At 42.7% G+C, this 27,810-nt stretch overlaps 1 protein-coding gene across 3 annotated transcripts in view; it reads right to left on the reverse strand.

The window, feature by feature from the left end:
• LOC142769161 (uncharacterized) overlaps positions 1-27,810 on the reverse strand; it is a 66,227-nt gene that overhangs the window by 8,700 nt on the left and 29,717 nt on the right. For 2 of the 3 annotated variants that reach the window (XM_075872117.1, XM_075872118.1), the window contains 3 exons: positions 23,712-23,771; positions 5,202-5,261; positions 1,292-1,351 (listed from right to left, as the gene is read on the reverse strand). In XM_075872117.1, coding sequence (XP_075728232.1) covers positions 1,292-1,351; positions 5,202-5,261; positions 23,712-23,771 — 180 coding nt within the window. Of the gene's footprint in view, positions 1-1,291; positions 1,352-5,201; positions 5,262-9,120; positions 10,415-23,711; positions 23,772-27,810 lie in introns of those variants that run through there. The other variant, XR_012885690.1, reaches the window with a different exon arrangement.

Raw genomic sequence — 27,810 nt, forward strand, 5'->3', positions numbered from 1 at the left:
ATGTAGGGTTTAACGTCCCAAAACCACCAATTGATTACGAGAGAGGTCGCGTAGTGGAGGGCTTCGAAAATTTCGGCCACCTGGGGTTCTTAAACGTGCAGCAAAATCTGAGCACGCGGGCCCACAATATTTCCGTCTCCATCGGATATGCAGCTGCCGCAGCCGGGATTTGATCCCGCGACCTGCGGGTCGGCAGCCCAGCATCTTAGCCACTAGGCCACCGCAGCGGGGCCCCCTACCTGAGAATGAGTCATGCGACACCATATCATTTCAGCATCGTACCCAGAAGCGACGAAGTATCTGCGCTAGATTCTGTTAATAACGGATGTTCTAGAACACTAGACCCGTCGCTGACGAGTACGTGGGCTTCTACCTCTCTGACTACTCTTCAGTCTTTGATTATATTTTTAGGGGCGAAGCTCCTTATGGCGTGGCTTGTGCGTCCCTCGTAGTACGTAACCACCAGTGGCACATACCCGAAAGAGCGGTCCTTACAATGTCTGCTGGATGGTGGCACTTGTATATGATGAATACATGATGAAAAGATGTAAGATGGCTGTGCTTGGAGTTTTCTCTATACATGTGGACGGACGAACGGACTGACACACGCACGGACGTACAGACAGAGGGGCGCACGGACGGATGGACAGACAGAAGGATGGCCGCAAAAAGAGATGGACGGACAGACAGACGAATGAACAAACGGACGGATGCACCAAAGACCACACAGATAGGCGGACGCAAGAACCAATGGACAGACAGACTGACGAACGCTGCGCCCCACCAATCATCATTCACTCCGTGGATATGCTGTGATTTTTTAGGTCCTGTCTTGTTCCACTCCCAGTTCGTGTAGCAAACTCGACCATTATCTTTCGGCTTTTGCCTCATCGCTTCGTCGCGAGCTTTTGCCTTGAACAACCTTCAGTTTTTTTCACAGCATCTGCTGAAGTTGTAGACGTTTCTTGGAAACTGTATAATTAAAAAAGCGTAGAAGCATGGGCTACAGAGGTATGACTGACCTTTGAACACTCGATAAGTAAGGAGCACTATCAATAAAATATATTTATTTCTGTAAGGCCCAAGGCCTCTGAGCAGTACTCGTGTTGAAATATTTATACGCCACAACATCGTTCTTGACTCTAGACCTAATAGATGAGTCAGCTCAGTACTGAAAGTAGAAGGTCAATAAGCCTATCAGTATGACCCTTGTAGAAAAAAGTCATAAGAAAGAAAATAAAATTGAGAAACATAATCTTTCAGGAGACTAGCGTGAGAGGATGATACGTACTCTGATTTCTTCCCAGAGGTGGCGTTGCCGGATGCCAACCAACTCTTACAGGAGGAGGTCCTGCAGTACAACCAGTGAGACTCAAGTATTAAGGCCCATTTAACCCCAACGAAACCTATTTTGAGCAGATTTAACGAACACTAGAAGGTCTTTTACACATCATAAACATTGTTACCTCATGTTGAGAGTGAGATTCCGCAAGCGGGCTATCATATGATCATTGCTGCTTGCATGAATGACGCTAAATAGAACGTGAGTCATGCGGCACTGATAGCACATTTGCGAGGAAAACGTAACAAATAACATTACTCAGCCTTTGAGCGTAGGTATATTCTAAGCTCGAACTGCGTAAATAATTGACTTTGTTTTAAAGTTAGTGGCTTTCCACACCGTAAGAAAAATTAAGAAAACTTGGATAACGACATCACGTACTCTTGAGCTTCGCCTTCAAGAGTACGTAATGTCGCAATCGGTGTCTTTGCGCATCGCCTTTTCAAGTGCTAGCGTTGACATTCGTTCACGTTGCATGCCTCAACCAAGGCAACGCAAGAAAACGCCTGACGGTACGCTTAACATGTGCTGCAAGCTATCTTCGAAAGCCTAATCCAAGTAGTGTTGTGCAGTGCCCACCACGCCATATATTTAATTCTTTCACTAATCAGTGAAGGGCTCACAGCGCATCCGTAGGGCAACATGCCGCAAACCTACGCAGCTGCTGACCTTGTTCATGATTTCGTTGATAATAATGATTAACCACGTAATCAAGCTGTCAATATAGGGCGCCCTTTTAAACTCCCATTTGTTGACAAATTCAAATTTTTGCGCCTGTTGGAATTCTACGCCATAGTCTTGTATTGTGAGGAATCGCAGAATACTTTGAAGCGCGAAATTTAAGTATACTTTTAGGTGGATAAATGAAACAGGGGAACCTGTTGCTGACATTGTAGGAGGACCATTCGATCATGCGCTGCTAAGTTATATGTGGAATTTTTCATTGACCTGCTGATGTGAAGCGGCCGTTTTAGCAACATGTTCTGCATTGGCAAAGCGGGCGCTTCTCTCTAAAATTACCCTGACAATAAATGTTTTCTTGGTGACTTTTTTGTTGAATTTCTACCTTTGTGTCTGGTAATTCCAAAATTTATTTATTTTTTAATGCTGTTAGCCCTATTTATTCGTTAATATTGATCGCATCCTGTAACTAATGATCACGCTCTTAGCGATAACAATTTGAATCAGTTCAAAACACCAGCCTAAATATTACAAAAAACTGGTGCCCCTAAGAGGGAGAATGCCTGAGACAACGTGCGATTAACACATGGGAACGCTGAATGCGCTGTTTTCAGATGAGCAACTTGCGCGAAGTGATGCGGGAGGTGATGCGTAGGCCTTCAGCACATTCGCCAAGGATAAAGAAAATCATTCTCAGCATACACTGAGAGCATAACTAAAAGATAGTGATTGACGTGACGAACAAAGCTCGTCACCGGTAGCCACTTAGGGCAGTGCGCGCGCCTCGCAAATCTTCACTTACGTCTAGAATAATAACGCAGCTCGTTGAAAGGTCCACAGGTCCTTGGTCTACGTCATATATTAGCAATGTTAGCCAAATTACGTTATCTCAAAGCTAAGGTCAAGCCCTAATGATCGCTAAGAAGCGTCCCCGTGTATAGGCCTTGGCTACACTATACGCCTGGGTGCATACCTTGTAGTAATTGCTGTAACTGTTTATTTCCTACTTACGTTCACCCCGCAAAAAATAACAACAAAACGTGTCCGGTCCACATGGAAGACACGACCAGCGTTCCGTTTACCTGCGGTAGGGGACTGGTGTTGAATAACTTTAACAAGCCGCAAGAACGCGACCTTAGATCACGTTAGGAGTCTTTAAAGTGACGATCCTGTGGCTCTCACGCTGATTTCTCTGATTCTTACTACAGCCACCACAGGCATGTACGAACACACGGACTAGTAATGAATTATTCAACTGCATTAGTCGTCGTGATATAGCACGTATCACTAAGCGTCTACGTGGATGCATCATCGTTTAACGCTGCTACAGCTGTCACACAGCCATAAAATTTGCATTGTACAAAATACTGGAAACTTTGCTACTTTTTTATGAAGACGTTTCACTTTCATGTTATAGTGATTTCGTAAATAGAGGGGTCACCAAACTTTTCTTTGTTTCTTTCTATTGTTTCGTTTCTCTCTACGCAGTTACACTCGCATATATTAGGCAGGTACTAAGGGTAATGGTGGCAGTACTAAGGAACCTAACTTCATACTTAAGTTATCAACTCGCACAAATATCAGTCACACACTGGTCGCATTTCATATCGATTTTATTGCTGTTTTGCTCGTTCGTAGGTCCATATCTCTAGGTTCTGTACAAACATTTGCTGCAGCTATTATTGTTAATACCGACGTAACTGACGAGGATGCTGTGTTCGCGTGTTCACAAGCTAAGAATCATTCATTTGTACACTTTCCGTGAACATTGTGAAGTTTTTTCTGGTCTTTCTCTTTTTTATAACAACACTGATTCAGTAGTGAATCGGTTGGGCTAAGAGATATCTCTAATATCACCTTGGTGCACACCACAAAAGTATCTGGCAAAGTAGCTCTTTCACGGAAGCTTTGTTAAGCACAAAAATTAGGGCTATAAAAAAGCTGATTGACTGATTGTATGTGAGGTTTACCATCGCAAACCACGATATATATAATTATGAAAGATACCGCTGCATGTAGATGGCTCAAAAATTTCGACTACTTCGGGTTCTTTAACGTACACCTATATCTGAGCACACATGTCTACCAGATTTTCGTGTTTATTGAATATGCACCTGCCACCTCTGGGATACGTTCCCGCGACCACTGGGTCAGCATCAGATTACCTTATTTACTAAACAACCGCGGTGGGCTGGCTGAGAAAAAGGCATTCGGTGTGTTGCAGTTATCTTCATATACCGTCGAGCATCGTATCATAACATCTGCAGAAATGCTCCTAAAGTGCACCTAGAAGAAGAGAATTCATCAAAATACCCTTTCTGTTTCCCAAATTGTAAATCTATTAGGTACTGTTATTGCGTTTGTACATCACTTACCTGACAATTACGAAAATTGATTCGTGGTATTGTTTCTAAGCTGAAACGCACACTAGAAATATTTTTACGCACTGCAGTACTGAAGCTTTGAAAAAAGAGGTGAAAATGCTTTCGAAGCTGTCATAAATATCAGAAACTGCCAGGTGTACAATTTCTGTAAGAACTATAGGTAAATTTATTGTTGTTCTATATCTATTTTTTATGGTACATATTATCGGCATTTATAATCATCACCATGATACTTCCTAACGAATCAAAAATAAACGCGAAATATAGCCAACTCGAACATGTCCCTGCAAGTATTAGTTGTAAAGAGAAGTGACAACTTGAGTGCAAATGTTGTCATCAGCACGCAATACTTAGTATCGTGTACATTTTTGTGGAAGCTATAGTAGGTGGTGATAAACAATTTAACAATTTAAGCCACTCAGTTGAAACATTTTTTCGGCTTAGAGTGCAGCCAGCATTACGTACAAAGACATCAACAAAGTTGGTGCTGAAAGCCCCCTGAGCGCAAGGCATTGGGAAGCCTCAAGGCACAGAAATGTGCACATCTTTTGCTATGCCACAAAAATATCTCAAATAAGTTAATTGCAGCTTCTTGATAAAACGGCTATGCGTCATGCGGTCTAATGAGCATATTTTAAAAATAGTAAAAACCACAAATTACTAATCATGTCAAAGCGGCATTTGGCACAACATCTAATGCGTTAAAGGTCTCACACGTCACTGTTTCAGTGAATTCAAATAGACTGCACTCATGCATTCTTTCAGGTTGATTTTCGTGAGAAATTGATACGTACTTCTACGTGGTGCTCGAGTTGGCTGTGGTGGGTTCTCTCTGATTTGTGAATCGACGGGTCCTGTAAAACAATGATTCAGAAGATTTATTGTCTTGAAAAGACACAATAATTCTGAAGCATTGTGAAATACACCCAGAGCTTCCTCTGTGATGTTTGCTGTCAACATAAAATAGCCAGTCACAACACGTGCACAAAAAAACAAATTCTATAACAAGAAAAAGAATGCTGCTCTAGTGACACAACTTCAAAAAAAAACTCTCTGCTGCGTGTTTTTTGCCGGCTTATTTTTAAGGTTTCGATTGTATAGAGGCTGTTTAAAAAGATAACTTACTGCAGGAAAAATTTCAGTGCATACACACAATCAATACTTCTAAAAAAACGTAAACAATTTACACAGTAGCTGTCAATACCGCAGAGTAATTCTTGCAAATGAGTTCTGCGGAAGCACGCACGGTCGAGGAAGAATTTTTCTTTCTCACAGTGAGCCTTTCCATTCGGACAGAAAGTTAACTTTCCGCGTGCTGCAAACACCATAGAAGAACAACATTTAATAGTAACTGCGATGTTGGCACGCAACTGGCCAAACCTTAGTAGCTATACAAAACACATAAGAGTGCTAAGAATGACACACTTTTAAGTTTTATAAGTCGTCTATTGTCAAAATATAGCCAACTATATCCGTGAAAAACGTAATCAATTATCTTTGAATATGCGGTTTGGAGTTATTAGATCAATATTTATTGAAATATTTTTATTTACTTTGTAGTTGGCCCCTGTAGCTTTTTGGGCTTTGTAAAATATTATGAATAAATATATACATGAATTGCTTTGAATTAAAAGGGACGCTAAAGGCAACTAACACAATATGTCTGAGTGAAAGCTCAATATATGACAACTTATAAAACGCCAATATTATGAACAGCAGTGCTCTACTTAGCGGGAAAGTACGTTAACTGTACCGTTTTTTAAATGATACGGTAACGTGAGATAACGATAACGTGAGTTATCAAGCTAACTGCAATAATAATCACAGCATATCCAAGGAGTGAATGATGATTAGTAAGGCGAAGCTTCGGAGGGCTTTATTGGTAAATGTTGAATCCTCCACCCCTGTGTCCGTTCGTTCGTCTGTCTGTCTGTCCAGCTATTCCACCTGCTGACTGAGTAATTATACTAGGAGGTCACGTACCAAGAGAGATAATCATGCAGAGACCCACTGATTTAAGAGCTTCGCCCACCAAAAAGCCTTCAGTGCATCAAAAGTTGTATTGAAACACTGCTTGTCCGTTTGTTTTTGAAATATAGAAAGAAGAACTGCCTCCCCTTACTTCGGGAAACAGCGCAACGGGCTCAAGAATTTCGTTCTCGCCTGGTTAGGCTATGTTGATGGTGCCATCTAGCGGAACTAAGTTGAAACTTGAAGTTCACTAACTCGATGCGCATCGCTAAAATGTGATTGTATTCAAAAATAAGCTCTTCCTTGGAGCAAAGGAAGCACTGGGACGTTTCTGAACCCTAACAATGCCTGAAAGCTGCTTTTGGTGTCCCTTCATTAGAAAGAGACATTCAGCTTGTGACAGTACTCGATAGGTTGCAGCCATTGCTTTAAATCAGACCGGATCGCCTCAGAAAAAACTTTCTTTTTTGTCACAAACATAAAATAGATCTTAGATTAAAGTCCTGCTATTTAAACAAATTTTACACTATCAGCCTTGTTCTAAATTTGCGATATGTGTTTGTAGAAACTTGAGCATAAAAAAAGATTTATGATGGATGTTACATATGTAACACATGAGAATTCGCCACCTCCTGCACAATACCACAATTCAAATTACCGCTTCTAATCCATGCAGCCATTTGTTGGCGAGCTGGCCTTGCGCTGTGGTTGCGTAGTCACGAGCATCTTTGTGCTAAGTCTTTTTTCAGGAGATACCATGTCAAAGTTGTCTTTGGTACACTAAATAATCATTACTGTTGTAAAGACATTTAAAATCTTCTTTTTCACCCTGGCTGATACTTCGCACAAGAAAGCGCGCTGCGATTTCCTGCATATTAAAAATCATTAGAGCATCACACTGAATCATGTCTCAACAGTGAAAATAGGCTGTTTATTGCACATTCTTACTGCTGAGTTTGCCCAAATTATATTGGGGTATGGAAGTTATAACATCACATGACGTGAATGCGCCCTCATTGATGCCTAGTGACACTTCTCCAGACCGACAGCATACATCCACGTAATATGAAGAAATCATACTTACGCAACTGTAGCTAACATACATCTAGATGCATATGGTGAATTGTCCGCCAAGATGACGTCTGAAAGCATGTAGCGAACAGTTGTCTACGATATGACCACACTTAAAAAGTGATTGCAGGAGAGAGACGCCGAGGTGTGCGTTTTTCTGTAGCAGACCGACGTAGACCTGTTCTCATGCCTATAACACAAATCACTTCATAAACTGCAGAGACAGATTTTATAGCTTGAAAATTGACTGATGGAAGTCAATCTGTTTTTGGCATGTGCTTTCCAGCTTCACGTAAACACTGAATGCGTGACAATCACGTTCTCCATTGTTTTATATATAATTTTATATATAGTTTTATAGTTTACAGTTTCATAAATTATTTAAGCTGTACTAAAAGCCGTTCATTGTAGAAAAGCATCATGAGATAATAAATGCTATGCTGCTTGTGCGAGAAGCTGACGCAAAATAAAGCGATGCGAAGGTAAGCCAACGAACTACGTCTTCACGTAACCGAGATAACGTATGTTCTACGTGGCACCATCTCCAATGTTTCTAATAAAACTGCTATGTGGTCAGACCGCCAACGAACTTGAGAGTGTGTCAGTTCTGTCAGAAAATTTTTATTTGGGTGAACGTGTGCTCGCCAAATCAAAATACTAACTGGTAGCAATACTCAATGCACACCAATAGCACCGTCAAAAGCCATCAAAGCGTAAGTTACCATATAAACGCCAGTGTAGCAGACGTTCCTCCTAAGCCCACGACTTGCACACATCGATGTTGAAACTCGTGGATCAACCTCTTAACCTTTTGCTGAAAACTAACAACCTACCGACTGCTTCGCATGACACTAATTACTAAAATTCCTGCAATCTGCCGAATAGAATGTATACTTGTCAACCACAGTCATCGTGTACTCATGTCCTCCTGGGCGTGGTCTAGTATATTACGGATATTGTTAACAATACATGTAAATCTTCACATACATTCTATACGTTAAAACTAATTATATACAGTTAACGAGGTGAACACATAAGCCAATTAGGCGGTTAGGTAGATACACAGTCGAACAGCCTTTCGAAAGCCTTCCAATTTTAATCAAAATGTGAGCCGTTTCACTTTATGGGCGTGGTTAGACAGCCAACCAATCTTGCACGCATCAAGTACACCTTGGTAGCAATATCAATGATGCCTTAGCATCAAAGACCAGATTTTAAAAGGGCCAAACAAAAAGTTGTCCATTATTTAGAATTTATGGTGACATAATGTTGGTGAAAGCACTGCTGAAGTGCCTTTTAGGCGATTTGTGCTCCTCAATATTTCATAGAATTCGCCATTAACGGCTTCAAAAGAGGAGCCGGCTTCACCGCACACTTAAAGTGCTATAACCAGCTTTGAACGATGGAGCTTACTTCGACCCCCCACGTTCGATTGCATTGATGGGTAAATACTTTTTTTTTCTGGGAACATGTAAACCGTCTCTTTCACGCCTGTTGAGTGGGCAGTTTGGTGTATGATTCTGAAAAAAAACTGAGCATGTCTCCGTCTTGCAATACCAAGATGGCTGTAGTTTGTCGTGCTGCACATTGCGTAAATTTTCAGTATTATGCACTACAGCCTACTTCGTTTTACAGTTACATAGTGAAGCATGAATAGTAAAGAATACGTACGTCTTTGAGGAGGAGCTCTATGTGGTAGCGTCAGAAGTTTACCTAGATGAAAGACAAATTAATAACGCAGTGAAGAATTCTCTACGAAAGCCTAAGCCGTAACTTGTTACGCCTGACCAGGCTGACATTTTCTTATACTCAGTATATTCAATGTCTTCAAATAATATATACGTTGTCACTGCTAAACTTTGTAGCGTTCTATTTCCATCATTGATAACGCCAGCGTTGAAACAGAGAGGTTGTTCAGTTATGAGGTGAGTTATTTTCATGTTTCTATTACTGCACGGCTCTATGTTAGGTCATTCATTTTTATGTCGTTCACGCTGATGAATGAATTGAATAAAATTGCAATCATCGTATAGCGCCTTATGTAATTGTAATGTAGTGTAATATGGTCTTATGTATAGTGCCTTATGTAACCTTGCTACCGATGCAGCATCCCCGTGCTGGTAATTGCCTTAAGTTTTCTTTTGCACCTTGGTTGGATATGGTGTATAGCCTTCACGTAAAATTGAGCACAAATAACATAAGTGCGAAAAGAAAAAAAATATTTCCAATAACATTTAAATAAATGTATGCTAGGGGTGCTGATGTAATCTGCTTTCATGCTTTGTACCATTTTCTACTGCTTTTGTAACGCCGTTGAAGATCATGTAAAATACATCCCAGATGTATTTTACATGAGGGGTGCATTTATGAAGAAAAATTACAGAGTGTTTGTCCACGAATAAATCATATCATTTCTTTAATGAAGGCGGGTGAGGTGATGATGGAAGTGATCTGGTCTAAACAGCAGTTCCAGTTTTTGGCTGAGCAGCGAAAAAATGACGAGCAAGTGACAGGAAGAGCACTTGAACGAGCATCTATAAGAGAATAGCAGCGCGCAGTGAAACGTGCTTAGGAGAACCGAAAACAACACAAGATATCTTGTGTTTAGAAAAAAAACTGGGACTAATTTGCAATGAACGTTCACACGTGTCAAAGATGTAAGCCGGCGTTTACCGTATCTGTCATTAACGTGCCAGAGTAGAAATTTTTTGTGAATTACGCATCTGCAACACATTCTGCTGTGCTGTATATCCCACTGTTCGTCCTATCAGTTCATTAAGAATTAATGCCACGAAAAGTATGCGTGGTGTCTATTGCGAACTAATAACAAATCAACGTCACTGTGCCTTTGCCACACACTGCAGACGTATGCAGGTCATGTTGCAAAGTGCATAAATATATTTGAACATTTGTCTAAACATGGACATCCAGTTTGATATTAGGGGTAGAGAAAAATGGAGAAATGTACGTACTCAGTTTTTGTCCTGCAAGTACGCATGTAGGTATTTGTGCTACGATGCACAGTATCAAAATAACGCCCACCAAGCATAGAAACTCTTGATGAAAGACACGCATTCCAAGTTACTGCCTGAAAACAAAGAAAACATAAAGCTGCATATGCAACTTCCTACAATCCGGTATGAAAATTCCAAACCGAAGCACAAATTTTACCATTTTATTACACCATACTTCTTTTTGCTACATTGTATTAGTTTTCTGTCTAGACATAGCGCGAAATCGGTGTAATTTCTTATACTGGTGTTCTGAGCATTCATATCTAGGTGAAAAATGGCCTTTTCTTTTGTATTAAAAACTTTTGGGCTTTTTCAAGCATTGTCAGAAACATCGCGAGTTACAGGTGGCAGTTCAGAGTATTCCAAAACAATCCGCAGAATTTAATTCTAGCGAACGCCATTTATAAGATAAATCCACGTAATCCGTAAAGAGGGATATTTTTGTTAAACACACTTTACTCTCGCATTATACGAAAAGAAACGCAATACCATTTTGCAAAAGCATAGATAGAACTTATAATACTGGCGTGACCAGCCCAGTCATTACACTAACTGCAGCAAGCAGAAATATCCCTACAGAGTCATGTAAACAAGTTTTGAAAGTAACGAATACCTATCACAGTTATTTTACTTCACCGCTGCAACTCCTCAACATTATCTTACAAGCAGCAGTATTTGCATTAGAGTTGCTCTGACATATTACGCCATTGCAGCAAGCCCGGTTGGACAGATTTTCTCACGTCAATTTTCGTAGGTTGGAGTTTATAGGGTGTCTGAACGATGAAAACCCACATTTTAAAACATGTCTTTGTTGAGTACTATGCAATTCTTTGTGAGCCAAGGACGCAGACGCGCTTAGTAAAGTTCAATTAAATGATCAATCACAAAATGTATACAAACGTTCACTGATTTGGTATGAATGCGTCTCTTGTTCTGGTGTTGGCTGGTATTAAGTGCACATAACGGAGTGGAAAAGAGAATCCCACTGGTACATCGCCTTTTTCTTGTAAGTTGAAAGAGAGAATCCAGAGTTCGACCAGATTGAGATTACAGCAGATGTTTGCACCAATGCGCCTTCAGTGCATTAAAAGATGATGAAAATGAACGTCCTCCACAGCAGTATATTGTTTAAACTGAATAAATGCAGACGCACCCTGCATAATATTTATCAAAGTTATTACAGATTTTCCCAGCGACTTGGCAACATTTTTGTGACATCTGAGTGAAGTGCGCTTGTTCATAAGCTCTGCTCCGAACCTCTTAAATGCGAAGCATTTCTTAGCGAACTGCAGTGACTGTGAACGTATCTATCTCTCCATCTAGCCGCCTACGACATTTAGGTCTCCTGGCCGTTTCAATAACGGTATCGATACCAAAGTTGGTATAAGATGACTGTATAAAGAACATATTTGACTAGTCACGACACGAAAATTATGACATATATGTCATGATTGTCATGATATACATGTCATAGTCGTGGCCCCACCACGGTGGTCTAGTAGCTAAGGCACTCGGCTGCTGACCCGCTGGTCGCGAGATAGAATCCCGGCGCTGCGGCGGCTGCATTTATGATGGAGGCGGAATTGTTGTAGCCCCGTGTGCTCGTTCAATGTGAGCGTCATCTCAGTGGTCTGTTCTTTGTTTCCGACCAATGTAACACTTCCCTATTCAAGCTGCAGCTTTAGTTCATTTTTTGTTCTAAGGTTGGAGAGTGGGAGCACATCCTTTCACGCGCCTTCACAAGCCGGAGTGTGGCATATAATACCAAAGGTCTTTTGCATCTACACAGACGAATTACGCACAGCAGTAATTGCAAGGGCCCAATTGAACGTAATTGTTCTAATTGGCCTTTTCTACGCGTTACTGCAGGATGTTTTGTAGTTGTTTTTATTCCCCATTACTATACAGAGCAGCATGCCGGTGATATATGGATGACGGCGAAAATATCATTTTTCTAATACAGTATCTCCTTCTCGCTCTCTCTCTCTCTCTCTCTCACTGTGTAGTGATAACAGATGTACTAACACTCTCGGGGGGTAATAACCATGACCTTCATGTGCTGCGTGTATTTAGATGTATATAAAAACGACAAATAAAGCTAATTTAGAAGAGAAACTTAGCGAGAAAAAACAACCACGGATTTCAAGCTACGACTCTTGGCTCGGTCGGGCGCTATTCTTAAGGCTACCGCCACACGTCATAGGCCCGCTGGAAAACAAACAGCCAGTTAATCACTGTACGCCGAACTCGCAGAGCTTCAGCGCGTTCGATATTACACGGGAGATGGCGCGAAGGGCTCTGCGAGGGTCATCATCGCGCAAGTGGCTGTGTTGGGTAGGTAGGTTTTTTGTTTGTTTGTATGTTTGAGCAACAACGTTTGACGCCTATATCAGGTGCAGGCGACATTGCGTAAATTGCAGGGGACAAAACATGTCGCGAAACGCAGAAGGAATCCCACGCCACGCTGCGCACGCGCGCGAAGATGCAAAATTGGATTTGATCCTGCACATCCGCCCCACTGTGCAGCCAATTCTTTACTTTCCCCAGCTCACAGGATCCCAATTCTTCACCTCTCTAGTATTTCGTTTGAGTCAAGATGGCCGTCTCCGATTTTTACTTTGACATACAGGGTGTGGTGGCACATGCTCACGTGCTTATTTCTCGCGTGAGGGAGTTTTTCTGTTTTGTGCGCAAACTCCTGAACCTGCGTATCAGTTATAGATCGCACGAAGATGAATTCGCTCACAACAGCAGCCACGTGTGCTAAGAGAGTTCCCTGCTAGCTTTAAAAAACAAACTTAGGCTTGTTGAAGTAACAGTTGTGCTGGATGGTAGACGCTTGTGCTGCTTTCCATCGTTTTCGTGCTTCCAAGCTCACCGGTTCGTGTTTGAACAGCACCGTACAAGAGTCGAGGTTTGACAGTTAAGAGTTCGCACTCGTCGCCTGTGTTTTTTTGATGCGTTATCGATGCCTTATCGGCTCGCAGCAAATTCAGACCTGCTTGCGGTGCTTCACGTCATGTTCAAATTTTTCGGGCGTCACAGTCATGGCTTTGCTGGTGCAGTGACATTGCTACCTTTGATCTATATAAGTATTCTTTGCTTCATATATATATATATATATATATATATATATATATATATATATATATATATATATATATATATATATATATATATATATATATATATATATATATATATATATATATATATATATATAGTACACTTATTCGGCGTTTTTACTGGAGAGTGGTCCCTCCCTTTTTGAGAGTGGAGTTGTGAGGCACGGACGCTTTTTACGTTGTCGTTTAGTTTAAAGAGAGATTCTAATGCCAAAAGAATGTTCTGCAACTTTACCATTAAAAAGGCCACTGCAATCCCCCCCCCCCCAAAAAATTGCAGCATCTCCACAGAGTGAATGTTGATTGGTGGGGCGAAGCGTTCGCCAGTCTGTCCATGCTTCCGTCTGTCCATTCATTCTAGGTTCCGTTCGTCCATGCGTCTTTCCGTGTGTCCGTTCATTCTTGTAACTGTCGGTGCGTCCATCCGTTCGTGCGTCCATCCATGCGTTCGTCCGTACGTCCGTTTTTAGATCTGTTCGTTCGTTCATGTATCTGCCTGTTCGTCCGTCTGTGTGTCTGTTCGTGCGGCCGTTCCTCTGTTTGTCTATTCACCCATCTGTATTTTCGTGCGTGCGTCCATCCCTCTAGCGAACACTCTAACTACAGCCATGTCACATATTTTCATTATGCAGTCCTCTTATGTGGTTTTAAAAGGAAAAAGAAGAGAAAAGTGAGCCCTTTAACTGTCTGCATCAGAGTGCGACACCTGAACAGTAGCTCACAAGGAATGGGCTAAGGAGGGATTAAAAGGATAGGAATAAAAGGTATATATAAACAGAGGAAGGAGAGAGCGAGGCGCAGGGACCGCGAGCGATGGAAGTAGAGAGAAGATAGGAAAGATGAACGCGGTCACAGGAGTCCGAGGACGGGGCACCACTCGACGAGAGCTCTTGTCGGCGTCAGGAGATGGCGTAGGGCGAGTCCAGTCGGCCAGAGCTGCGCTGTCTTCGGAGATCGCGAGGGCACAACCGGTCGGCACGAAATACAGTGAGCGAATACGAGGTCATGCAGTCATCATATACAAGGGCCACCTTCCGATTGACATTCTAAGAACCATTCTTTCAGGTATGTTGCACCAGTGGTAACGCACTACAACGAGGGACGCACAAGCTACGCCTTAAGACTGTTCGCCTCTAATGTTGAATTAGCGTCTCTATCTATGCGCTAACAATTTTAATGTTGAAGAGATGAACTAGAAACAGAACGAAATAAGCGGCAATTGTATTAGAAATACCCTAGGACACGTGACAGATATGTGTGTTTACGCCATTCCTGCTTACGCAATAGGCGCAGTCTCAAACCATAGCAAAAAGCATGACCTCTCTGAGAAGTGATTATGGCTATAGACCTCGTATCTGCTGTAGACCACATAAGCGTATCGCCGGCCCTGTCGTTTGGCTAGTCACCAATCTTTACGCGAATGAATATTCTGATGATGTGCGCAGAACTCTTGTTGCGTTTTGAAGTCACAGTTTGGTGGTTATATTTTCATTACCATTTTCTGCGTTAACTTTGGTTCATTCACAATTAGCATCAAGAGCACCCGTACACAACCATGTAGGTATGCAGATGTTTTCGAAATTCCTGTGTCTCGAGCAAAACATTTTGCGATTAAATTGAAACTTAACACTAGTAACTGGTTACTCTGCAGTAACAAATCATAATATACGTACTCCTTGCTTCACAGCATCCAAATATCAAAAAAGCGCTCGTACACCAGCAGACAGAGTAGATTAACCACCATGGTAGCAGTATTAGAATACAATAGGCACAACGGCAATATATACTGTGTTTGATTGATGCTTCATTGCTACCACACAGTCTTGTGATATGAAGTATGGCTAAACTTCTCTTTATCGGGTTCCTAGTTTTAGCACAATTAGAGATGATATTCCGAGCACAAATTCATTACTGTCTCAGTGCTTTTCCTGCATTTATTATATGACGTCTTATAGGAAGTGGTATATGCGTCAATAATAGAACATGATTAACGGGCGTAAGTTCCTCAAACCTAAAATGAAGCTCCACAACCACACAGTTCCACATAACCAAGCGCTTTATACTTGGAAGTTTATTTTGTGGCGACTCAGCTATGAAATCTCTACTTTAATCTGCATTTATTAACTGTGTGGTGACCACGTACGTTGGCTTTAGACAGACGCGTGTAGATAAACAGCGGTATGTACGGCAGCACACCACGAACGCTGCAGAGAAAACGTGAAAATAAATTGAGTTTTAATGTTAAGATCAATATTATGAGTAACACTATCTCAGCTAATTTGCGCTGATGCGCCAGTTCAAAGTGGGAAAAGTGAAATTGATAAATCTGAGTTCGGAGTGTACGCCGGTTTCCCTCGGTGGATTGCCACTACACCCGTGCGGCCATTTAGAGCCACTGTGAAGGTCTTCCCTGTATTCTCGAGCACCTTGAATGGATCCTCGTACGGTGGCGTAAGCGACCACCGGATGTCTTTTCGTCACACAAAGACGTGACTTGACGAAGAGAGGTCTTTACTTACGAAGACATTATAAGTAGAAGGTAGTCGGGCTGGTGTACGTCACAGGCGTTGACATGAGAGTCGCAAGTTTTCGACGTAGTCAGTTTGTGACAGTTCAGTTGCCATAGAGGTGAAGAACTCTTCAGGCAGGCGGAAGGTGGTGTCGTACACCATTTCGGCTGCTGTGCACCCGAGGTCACTTTGATCGCTGAGCGAATTTTCAGCCACGCGAGGGCAAGACTATCAACCCATGAAGTTCGAGCCTCGCAAAAGATGAGGGCAGCTTTTAGCTGCCATCGTAGTCGTTCAATCAATCCGTTCGTGGAAGGGTGGTATGAAGTTGTATGAACGTGACGTACACCGAGTATACGTGTCACTGTTCTAAACAACTCCGACTCAAACTGACAGCCGCGGTCCTTTGTTACAACACGGGGGCAGGCAAAGCGAGAGAGACCACGATCTCTATTGTGCGCGGATTGCACTAAGTGCAGTCCGGGCGCTTAAGCGGAAGTGCACTGAACGCTCCGCATTGGATTCGTGGTGCTGTAAGCAATAGTGGGGCTGTCCCACTGCAAAAAATATACATTTTTGATGATTTGAAAAATCACACATCACTTTTAAGGAAAATATGCCCAAGATGTTGTTATTTAATTGCAAGATGATGCTTCATAACTGTTTGAGTCAGATTTTCAAGGAACTATGGACAGAAGGAGGTGACACAAATGGATAAAATTCCATAATACTAGCCGTTGTGCCAAACTGTTTAAGGTGCAGCTATTCTGTATTCTCTATGAAAATAAAAAACAGCATTGAAGCAGACAATGGACTAAGAAGGAACCACATACGTGTATGTCAGCGAAGTCCATCACGTTATCGCACGCAAGCTATCCTGTAACAGGCGTCTGCATGTTAAGTAGAAAAGTATTATCGGACGGAAGAGAATACATGATATACAAATGCCCAAGAAGAGAAGCAAGAAGTTTCAGTGGTATGATTATTGTTTATTACTGAAAAAAGTCAGCTTTTGAGACAGAAGGAAATGAGTGCTTGCTTGCGCAGTTTACAATAATACTAGTGTGTCTAAAAACGACGACATGAAAATGAAAGACACCGTATTTGAAGGCTCCAAGAATTTCGAACATGTGTTGCCCTTCAACACGCACTAGTATTGAAAAGAACACGGGCATCAGGTCAGGTCATCGCCTCGATCTGGATGCAAACACCATGGTGTGGATGCAATCACCCCACGAATTTCGCATCCTCGGGGTGAGCATACGAGCATTGTACGCACTACACCACAGTAGCAAACTGCTGGAAAAGTCACAGGTGGTCATTACGTAGGCTTCGCTATTGGCTGATTATTCGAATGCATATTCAGAACTGCAGATTGTTAAAAACACAAGAGAACAGCCGTCCTAGGATAAGTGAACAGGGCTGTGCGAGAAAACAATAATTTGTTTTCTCGGTGTTCAAATTGTGTGACGGTATCACCATGCGACAGAACCACACTCTGGTCAAACGTGAGATTCAGAGACCTTCCGGCATAACTCCGCAAGGCTGCCTGAGGAACAATTCTTTTCGTCACGTTGAAATTGTGTGAGGGTGCTACCCCGTGAGAGAACCTCACTTTGGTCAAGCATAAGATTACAGATCTTCCGGAATAACTGAGCTGGGCTGTGCGAAGAATAATCTTTTCTTCACGATAATAAGGGCTGCAGCGCGAGCACAAAGGTGCTAGAAGAAAAGTGAAACGAAAGGCGAGGCAAGGAAAGCAAACAGGACAGCACGAGCGCTGAATGTTGTCCTCTTTGCTTTCCTTGCCTCGCCTTTCGTTTCACTTTTCTTCTAGCACCTTCGTGCTCGCGCTGCAGCCCTTATTATCATTAATTCCAACCAACTAGCCCAAATAGCCGATCTTCTTTTCTTCACGTTCACATTGTGCGATGGCATTGCTCTGTGAGAGAAAAGCCGTTTAGCGAAACACGGGGATACGGGTCTCGCGGTATGCCTTAGCAAAGCTTCGCGAGGAACAGTGCATGCAGCAGCAATGCACTGAAACAATGTGCAGAGTGAAGTGCATACTCCACATTTATTATTTTATTAGGAAGTGAGACATCTCATTTTCCTTTCCTTCGCCTTCTTATATTGTGACATAGAAGGCTATAATATACATGGCTGTTCCTTGAAACTTTACTTCCTCGACAGTTAAGGATTCCTCCTTCTCATCATGACTAACCTTTCCACTCTTTTTATATTTTTGCTATGCGTGTCTATGCTGCGCTTGCACAATTGTTATCTAACGGCCATATTTCGAAGACACCGTGTTCCGTGACTAAAGTACTTCTAATATTATAGCCTCAATGCTTAGAGAACTTCGATTTGTGCGTGAAAAAAGGTTCAATTGAAACACATAAAAACAAAATGGCGCAAAAGAGCGCCAACAGCTAATTGTTAGAAAAGTTTATCAGTTGTGGCAGTTGCACGGTTTCTAGAGAAGATCGTTGATGTAAGGGTTCTTCTTAAATCTATATATCATTGAGTATGCATCAGCACTGTTATATTTATTGATGGTATATGCGTCGAACTCATGACTGTATTGAACTGGTATTTCGCCCATAGTAAAAATGAAGACTCGTGCACCACGCCATGAAGCATTATAATTGGGAGAACAACATATTGCGATGAAGTGGCCAGAGACGTTACTTCCATGGTTGTACAGAAGCCTTGTAGTAGAATTCATGACAGCAGTACCTTGAAGAATACTGGGCAAAATAGTATAAGACGTAGGGCGCTATTCTTCCATACCTCTTAGAGGTCAGGATGAAATTAGGTTAGTATTTTAATGTCCAGGCACCTAGACAAAACATTTTGTCACCTACTGTACTTTAACTTGCAAAAAGGCAAATTTTACGAGGTAGCATTGAACTATATGCTGAAAGTTTTTAGGCAACATCGGTTATTGCAACACGCGCTTCTTTCAACTTATACGTTGTCACTCCATTACCATTTAACTACTGCACTGGGCAAAGCGCGCCTCAATGACTGAGAACTATTTGGATAATCTTGAAACATTCCGATGAATTTATGTGCTCAACGTGAATACTTCCTCCTGGACTGAGCGGCCGCTACCGATAACACTGGTGTTTTAAGAAAAGATGTGCAAAGGCCGACACACTTACCACTTATCGATTGAATGAGGTTAAGACTCTGTTTGTCGACCTCAGAGCACAGAGTACGTTTCTTGCTGTAGCCTCAGATCCCCTCTACTGGCCAAAAGTTACGCCATAGAAAGTTTCATCCTGGATACTTCGACTGCTGCCTGCATCCCCGAAACTGAAATTTCTATAGTCTATACCCGTGGCCTACATTATTCTATCTAGGACCATGCGACGTGATTACATTAGGTTTTAGTGCATTATATTATATAGCTTAACGTATAAAGTACTGGTTAGTGCATAAGCATTGATCAGGTGTTTTTAGTAGTAAAAGTCAGAACTCTAGATCTTGAAACCGTGACTTGATTGTAGGAAAGGACGTAGTAGAAACTGCAAAACCTTTGGCCAGCTTGGATTTTTATGTGCAGCGAAATCACGCAAGCACGCAATTCCAGCAACATTCAAAACGATGCCTCTAGACAGATCCGATACTTACGCAATGCCACGAATAAGTACATATATAAGTATAGACCAGTGCAAGCAGCGTAAGACTCGAAGCCGTCCTTTTACAGAGGACTGATAGTCTAGAAGGGTCATCAGTTAAACTAACCAAGCAATATATCTAATGCTCAAGCAAACGAAAGGCTACTACACCTCGTGTTGCCCAGAAAACTTGAGGATCCTTCACACCGGCTACAAAAGAAGTCTTTGACTAAAAATTTTAGAACAGCGTCACTAAAAAGATCAGACAAAAGAAATATGACTTGAGTGGCTGTCTGGCTTCTCCGCCGACCTGCCACCACACTGTTACCACGACAACCACTGCTTCTTTGAAACCACCAGTTCCGACGACTTCCGCAAACGGCGGCGAACCAACCCGGTATTCCGGAGTCGTGCATAATATCTCGAGGACAAGAATGCCACTGTTCTGAAGGTATTCAAATAAAAAAAAATCACTGCATTTCAAGCTGCTTAAAAATAATTATGGGGTGAAGCTTTCGGAGATGATCATTGTGATTAAAGTTGAGATAGTACTGAGCCTGATTGTGGTTTTGTTACTTATATATTTTTTAATCAAAGAGATAGTGCTGAGACCCATTGTGATATAGCAGTGATTCTTTTTTATAGCTGATATGATGTTCCGAGTTCTGGGTTACGTTTCGACTTCATAATCACAGCTTCATTGGCTATCGTTTCTGGTGTAGAGTTTTCTTGTCGGTATTGCCGCCTTGCATCCGCTTCAAGTTGTCTCTACTGCGCTTCTGCTTGGCGTTTTTCCCGCTTAGTCTTTGCTTCCTTAGTCCTAGTCTGTGGTGTAGAACTTTGTTGTCGCCGTCGCCGCTTTGCATCCGCTTCCTTCTCTTTTGTCTCCGCAATAGCTTCGCGTCGACGGCGACGCTGACACTCGTCACGTCGTGCTTTCCTGCGTTCGTCTTCCTCCAAGTGAGAGAAGAGAATGTGTGGTATGGAACGCGGTTATATATATATATATATATATATATATATATATAAATATATATATATATATATATATATATATATATATATATATATATATATATATATATATATATATATATATATATATATATATATATATATATATATATATATATATATATATATATATATATATATATAAAGCGTTGACAGCCGCGCCATCACATCTACAATTAGCCACAGCACCCTCTGTTGCTTATAAGTTGAAGGTTACGTGCAAAATGGTTACCACCAACGCCCTCTTTTGCTTATAAGCTGAAGGTTACATGGAAATTGGTTCAGAAGTGTCACACAGATGAAGACGTGTTAAGGACAGACGGGAGACGGCGGACATCGTGAGGTCTTAAGGAGCTTCGCCCCCAAAACTGCAAACGTATTAATGAAGATACAATTTCATGTACTTTACTCGAAATGATAGGGTTCATCTTCAAAAAAAAAAGAACAGAAATGTGTTTACAGCATGCCCACCGGGAGTCCTTCAACTAAGAGTGCGGGACAGCAACAACAACGTGAGCGCTATTTCAATCGGAATCTTCATCACCTTAATAAAGCACACCTTGTTGTTCGTCACGGCTTGTAACATTCTTGTCGCCACACACACTTTTCTGCTCGGCTGAAAACGTGAGCTCAAGCACCTATAATTTTTGTAGGTGTCTACTTTTGTTTAGTTTATCAAAGCAAAAATACCGTTCTGCCGCCATCCTCTGTGCATCCGGTGAATGAGAAAACAGACTAGCAATACGAAGATCTTCAGCAGGGTAGCGTTGAAAGCCACCAGCATACGACGCTCTTATCAGTAGGGCATGCAAGAAAAAAGCCGTTCACTTCTGTCATTCACGCTTGTGTCACTGGTACGAATCACAATGTAGGGCATGCAAGAAAAAAGTCGTTCGCTTCTGTCATTCACGCTTGTGTCACTGGTATGAATCACAATGAATCACTATAATAAAAACGAGGATTCAGAAGGTATATGTAAACTGGCAGCGACATTTCTATACAAGGACATCGGTCGCCATTGCCGCGTACGTATTATGGTAACAACAAACAGCAACAAATAAAATAAATGTAAAAGATCAGGTCAAAAGCGTAAGTGCTGGTGACGTCATGCATTTAAACTGAATGACGAGAAGAATCTCATCTGAAGTACTGGTTCTTTACTTGCTTTTGCAAACTACGATATTTTTTGTATCCCTTTTTACGGCTATCTCAACGTTACATGAGAAGTAAGCAGAATGCCCAAGAAAACTTTGAGATAAGATCTGGGAAACAAACGTGCTTTATTAATCATTTAGCAAGTGTACTGCGAAATACTTCGCGGATAAAAAGTAGTATCGTTCGATGACTCACGAGCATTATAATTAAAGTATTCAGATAGGAAAATGAAGAAAACCTTTAAAGTGCGAGAGAAACCGAGAAGTGGACCCTCGGAGAGCCCAGGACTTCTTCTCTGTCCGTCAAGCCTTTTCCTTGAAGGGTGAGAGCCCGCAGCTAAATCAGCCTGCCGTCAGAAAAAGGTTATGTGCATGTTCATTGGGCTAGCTTGCTTTATACGAAGTAGATGGCACCTATGCGATGAAAACCTAGACACCTGATAGCACTGCGCAATAATAAACCGTGATTTATTGACCCTACAGTACGCCGGAATGAAGAGAAGCAGTAAAAGCTCTGGGTTGCCCGCACTATCAGGCTGTCTATATGCACTCTCAGCTTCTGGTGGTCCACGAAAAAAAAAGAGGCAGTGAGTTATTCAGCCGAATGCCTGATCAACCGTAAAGAATTTTAGCAGTTTAGGTTGTCGTGTTTAAATTGAGAAATTTACGTGTCTATTGAAATTTTGACTTTATTTATTATTCTTCATTTCCTCTAGTCTTTCTTAACTGCAAGTTCTGTGTCGATGACTGTGTCGATGACTGTGCCGATAAGTGTGCTGACACCTTTCCGTCCAAATTTTGCGACAGATATGAATGGACCAAAAAAATAGAGGCAGAAATATTATGTGACTTTTTGCGTAGTTTGCTTTGCCAGCGATGGTCCCGAGGATTTCTCCTGGCTGCTTTCGAGGCATCAAAACTGATCTCGCTCAGTCTAACGACGCTGTTTCTTCGCGCTCAAAAAATGTGCCAAAATTTATCTCAAACATTCCTTAAATGGAGATAAGCGGTCTGAAGGATGATTTCGTGAGCTCGCTCACAAAAACGCTTTGACAAAAGTCATTTGCCATTTTCATTGGTAGTACAGGGGAGGCCAAATGAAGATAAAGTCAGATGGCTACCTTGAAACACGAACTTCAAGCTGCTAATTACATTAAATAAGGCAGGCCTTCAGGGTAACACGGATGCTTGAAGAAATTAAAAGTTTCTTATCACTAGGTGTCCCTGGCGCTGAAACTTTAACAACTGGACTCCTCCTTTTCCTTGCTGCAACAGGAAGACAATTCTGCTTTTCCAAACGTTGGCCCTAGCGACAACACGTTAGCACTTCTTTCACATAATTGTACTTGATTTATTGATGCCTCTCTATGTGGTATTGTGAAAGAAGTGGTATAAATAATGTGCGATGAACGCAACTGAAATGTGAAGTTCACCATTGCATGTTAATGTAATACATGTTGCACAATAGAAGTAAACAAAGGTTCTTATTTTCACGGCCTAGTAGCTGTTGTGCGCATTTCTCGTAAAGATATATACAAGCAGTTTAATCATTATTTCATACAGTTTATTCACAATTTAGATAGAAAGCATGACAATCAATATGTTTTTATCCCCAAAATACTTTTTGATAGGTTGCTAATTTACATTGCAACTAAGAAACAGCACTAGGCTCGTAATATGATCCAGCTGGGGCTGAGACAACAAGCAGAATATTTTTAATGACGTCCAAAACATTTCTAACCCATCATCACTAGGGGTAAGTCAAACGACCAATAAGGCATTCACTTTCAGCAGGCTCCCATTTGAGCAAGATACGTACCTGAAGGACGCCGTGCAATTCGCGGTGGCTGACGTTGCCTCGTCGGTGCAGGCGCAGGTCCTGTGAAATAGTGAGCTTTTTTTAGAGAATAATGGGGGAACGAAGGTATGCTTTCAGATACCACAAAATCTGCCAATGTAATGTAAATAACTTAACGAGCGTACATCCATCTAGCTGCCCACTTGGACACGTGACCTAACTGCGATTAGCATACATGCTTGCGACTAGAAGCACGATGTTAGGGTGACGTTTGCCGTACTCCGTAAATAAATTACATCAACTTATCCTACGTAGCACCGTACTTTTATAGTGAATTGCGTATTTTTATTATCATTGGTGCACCCAAGCTTTCCTCCCAAAAGGCAGGATATTTTCATTGGTGTGAAAATACCACTGAGGCAGATCCGTTGGAATGGCGTGGAGTGGAAGAAGCTGACAGATTCTTGTTGTGTGTCTGAGTGTGGGTAGCCCTGTTGACTTGCATTCCGTACTCCCTGAGCATTGTGATCTCGCCTTAGTACCAATTGATGGTTCCTATGCAAGCTCTCCCCATAACATATTTTTTGGTGGAGGCTGTGGGTCTTACAAGAACTCGGCTCTAAATATGCACAGTTGCTGCCATCCTCGTCCCGCCACCAGTCTCTAAGACGGTCCGCAGTCTTCGCAGTTCATACCAACTCCATCCCCTGTGACCCCTTTTCACTTGCTAGATTCTACCACCTTTAGCAGACCCAACAAAACAAACGTCGACAAATGGCTCACCGTTTACGAGTGTGGGAGCAAGAACTACATATGGGATGAGATGCTTACACTTGCAAGCACTGTTTTCAACCTACGCGGTGCGTCTCATGCGTTGCATGAAATGCACAAAAATAACTGACGATTTGGAACGTGTGAAACAGAAGCTTCTCAATTTCTTTGGCCGGTCTCTTGGCCGCTAGATTGCAGTTATAGAGGAATTCAAATCACTTGTTTATTTGTCCAGTGAGTCTTGCGTCATTTACAATTAAGACGTACAGGCATGTGCTACAGGTCCGACAATGACATTTCAGAGGCACACGAAGTCAACTATGTATTTAAAAGCATAGCTGGCGATGTTTTCAACATCGTCATGCGCAAGAGCTGAGCCACGATTGACTCCATCATCACTGGACGTTGGTGGTTTGAACAAACTAAAAGTAGACGGATTACTCAGTGCCATAACGATCTTCGACTTCCTCGTATGAAGGTACTGCGCTGCCACGCCGAAACGTGAAGAGTGACCTTACCAGCATTATTCGCCAGGAGCTCGAATCCACATCTCCCACTACCTGTAAGCCCCTAGCACAACACAACTTGGCAACCATCTCAATAACTGGAACCATCATTCCGCAGGAGTTTGCCAACATATGGGTGGATACCTCCCCCATTCACTCGCCTTGCACCCATAGAGAATCTCGCTAACAATGCTGACCCCAATGCCACCCCACTTGTTGCTGCAGTCCATCGGTGCCAAGATTTTTTCCACAATACCGCAATTCATTTGAGTGGCGCACAACTTGCGATCGACCGATTCGTTTTGCTCGTTCTCGCGACGGCCACATTTCCCGCCACTGCAGCAACAAATGGTCGTGCCAACCAAGGTTTTCACGTGACCGCCGTCAGTATCGCGCACAGTATTCATGACCACAAAACCCGTTTGTCCGCCTTAAAAAGCTTCCACTACACCACTCATTTTCTTGATTTTAACTCACCTACGCGGACGTCGTCTTCTAGAGGAACTTCTTCAGCCAATCGCTGTCACCTCAAGCCCCCAGACCCGCTCCCATCTGCTCCGCCACTCTCCGTCGCCAGCTAATTTTGGTCGCCTTCCGGAAAACTAACAAGTGCAGCTCCCAGAGGTGCTGCTCCCCTGACGAGATAGACCAAAGGCTCTCTACAGACCACTGATAGGAGACGCGAATAAAGAGGCGGCGTTCGTACGGCTGCCTCTCGACACAGGATGCCCCAAGGTGCACTTCGAGACCAATGACATGTACACCCACAATATGATTGGTTTCAGAGCTGGCCTCTCGACACAGGATGCCATGAAGCTGATAAAGCATCAGATCATCGACCGGAGCACGAAAGATACCTGAGCCATCTTTTAATTAGACCTCAAGAAGGCTTTCGACAACATTTCTCGCAAACATATGCTCCAGTCTTTTACAGCCTAGGGATAGGTAAGAGGGTCTGCGACTTCCTGAGATCTTCTCTTAGCCAAAGAACTACCAAGCTCAAGATCGAAGGGTATTTCTTGCAAGAATCAGAACCATTTTATTTTCACATCAAACAAAGGAGAGAATACATAATTTGTACATCCAGTATATTACCCTCGTTTCGTGCGGCACGCCTCAGGGCTTATTTATTTTCTCAATATTGTGTATTATCTTGAATACAGGGCTCTCCAATTGGCTAAATAAGATTCTAAGACTTAATGATACCATCTACGCAGATGATATAACCATTCAGTGCACCGGCGGGAGCAACGGCCAAGTTTAGGAAGCCATGCAGTGCGCCATCAATGTAACTAAACGTTTCCTCCGTCCCACCAGACTCAGGTGCTCTCCATCGGAATCGGAACTACTGCTCCACAAGACAAGACCCCGAGGCTGTGACCACCGTGACCAAAAGCCTTCGTTGCAAAGTGAAATGTGGCTTTTGACTGGTAATGAATCCACAGTGCCCAGAGTGGACTCGCTTCGAGTACTGGGCTTGTATATCGAGTTTAACGGAGCTAACAGAGCCGCACTCACACAGATCACAACCAAGACAGAGTATTTCCGGCCTCATACGGAGGATTGCCCACATACACCGGGGAATCAAGGAAGACAATCTTACCCGCACCATACATGCGTTTGTGCTCTGCTGCATTTCCTATTCAGCGGCCATGCATAATTTGCAAGTTGCAAGAAGAATAGGCTGAATTTTCTCATAAGAAAGATTTTCAAGCTCGCCCTTGGCTTGACTTTAGGCACTCGCTCTGAAAACCTCCTCCAGCTTTGTGTTCACAATACACTCGAAGAGATAATCGAGGCGCAAAACCGCTCACATCTGCTCAGGCTTTCCAGAACCAAATCGAGGCACAAGATATTTGACAATTCAGGCATCAATTTAATTGACCAGTGCCCCGATTCAATGCGGGTTCCCTAAGATATCACGTCTCGACTGAACATCCCACCCATTTGCCGCACTATGTATCCTGTGCACAACGTCGGTCGACGTAAGGCCCGAAGTAGAGCTCTGCTGGAGCACATCCGTAGCGACCACACTGATGCAATTTTCGTGGATGCTGCGCCATATGTCCTACAAGAGGCAGTCGCTGTTTCCGTCGTCGACTCATAATCCAGGCTCACTTGCTCAGCCACGGTACGTGCATCAGGGCCCGTGTTAGCCGAACAGGTTGCATTCGCACTGCCTATGCTAGATAGTCGCAGTGAGTCAATATACAGCGACTCAAAGGTGGCTATCAAGGCCTACAAAACCAGGATGGTAGCTCCTAAAGCTCTCCGCATTCTCCAAAGTGTTAAGAGCATCACGCCTCAATCTCTCTCTTGGTTTCCCGCTCACCTGAGGTCCATTTAGGGCTCTACCACCAAACCTAACGAAGAGGCACACGAGGTCGCGTGAGGAGTCACTGACCATGCCGCTTCAGCAGTCCCTCTGCCTCATGGGGAATCTTTGCTTACGTTCAACGAAATAACAAACCACTTCTATCTGTTGAGACGAGTATTCCCCCTCGCACACCCTGCCTTGCGCAGGGCGCAGGCAGCCACGCGTAGACTATTGCAAGCCAGTGTGTTCCCTAACCCTGCGGTTTTTCATACCATGTACCCTGAACGGTATCCAAATTCGGATCGCCCTGCCTGTGAACTATTAGCACCAATCAGCCATGCGTTGTGAAAATGTGAAGCCATCGGCTCCACCTTCAGTGAGGACAGGTGGGCAGCGCTTTTACGCAGCCCCGAACTTAATAATGATACCCTGGCCGCTCAGAGTGCCTGCAAACGGGCCGTCATGCCCGGCTTGACAGTCCCTACGTGAGATTAGCTGGGTTGCGCGGGGCCTCCCCTGCGTCCTC

Source organism: Rhipicephalus microplus, chromosome 8 (genome assembly GCF_043290135.1).
Source record: "Rhipicephalus microplus isolate Deutch F79 chromosome 8, USDA_Rmic, whole genome shotgun sequence".
NCBI classification, from domain to species: domain Eukaryota; kingdom Metazoa; phylum Arthropoda; class Arachnida; order Ixodida; family Ixodidae; genus Rhipicephalus; species Rhipicephalus microplus.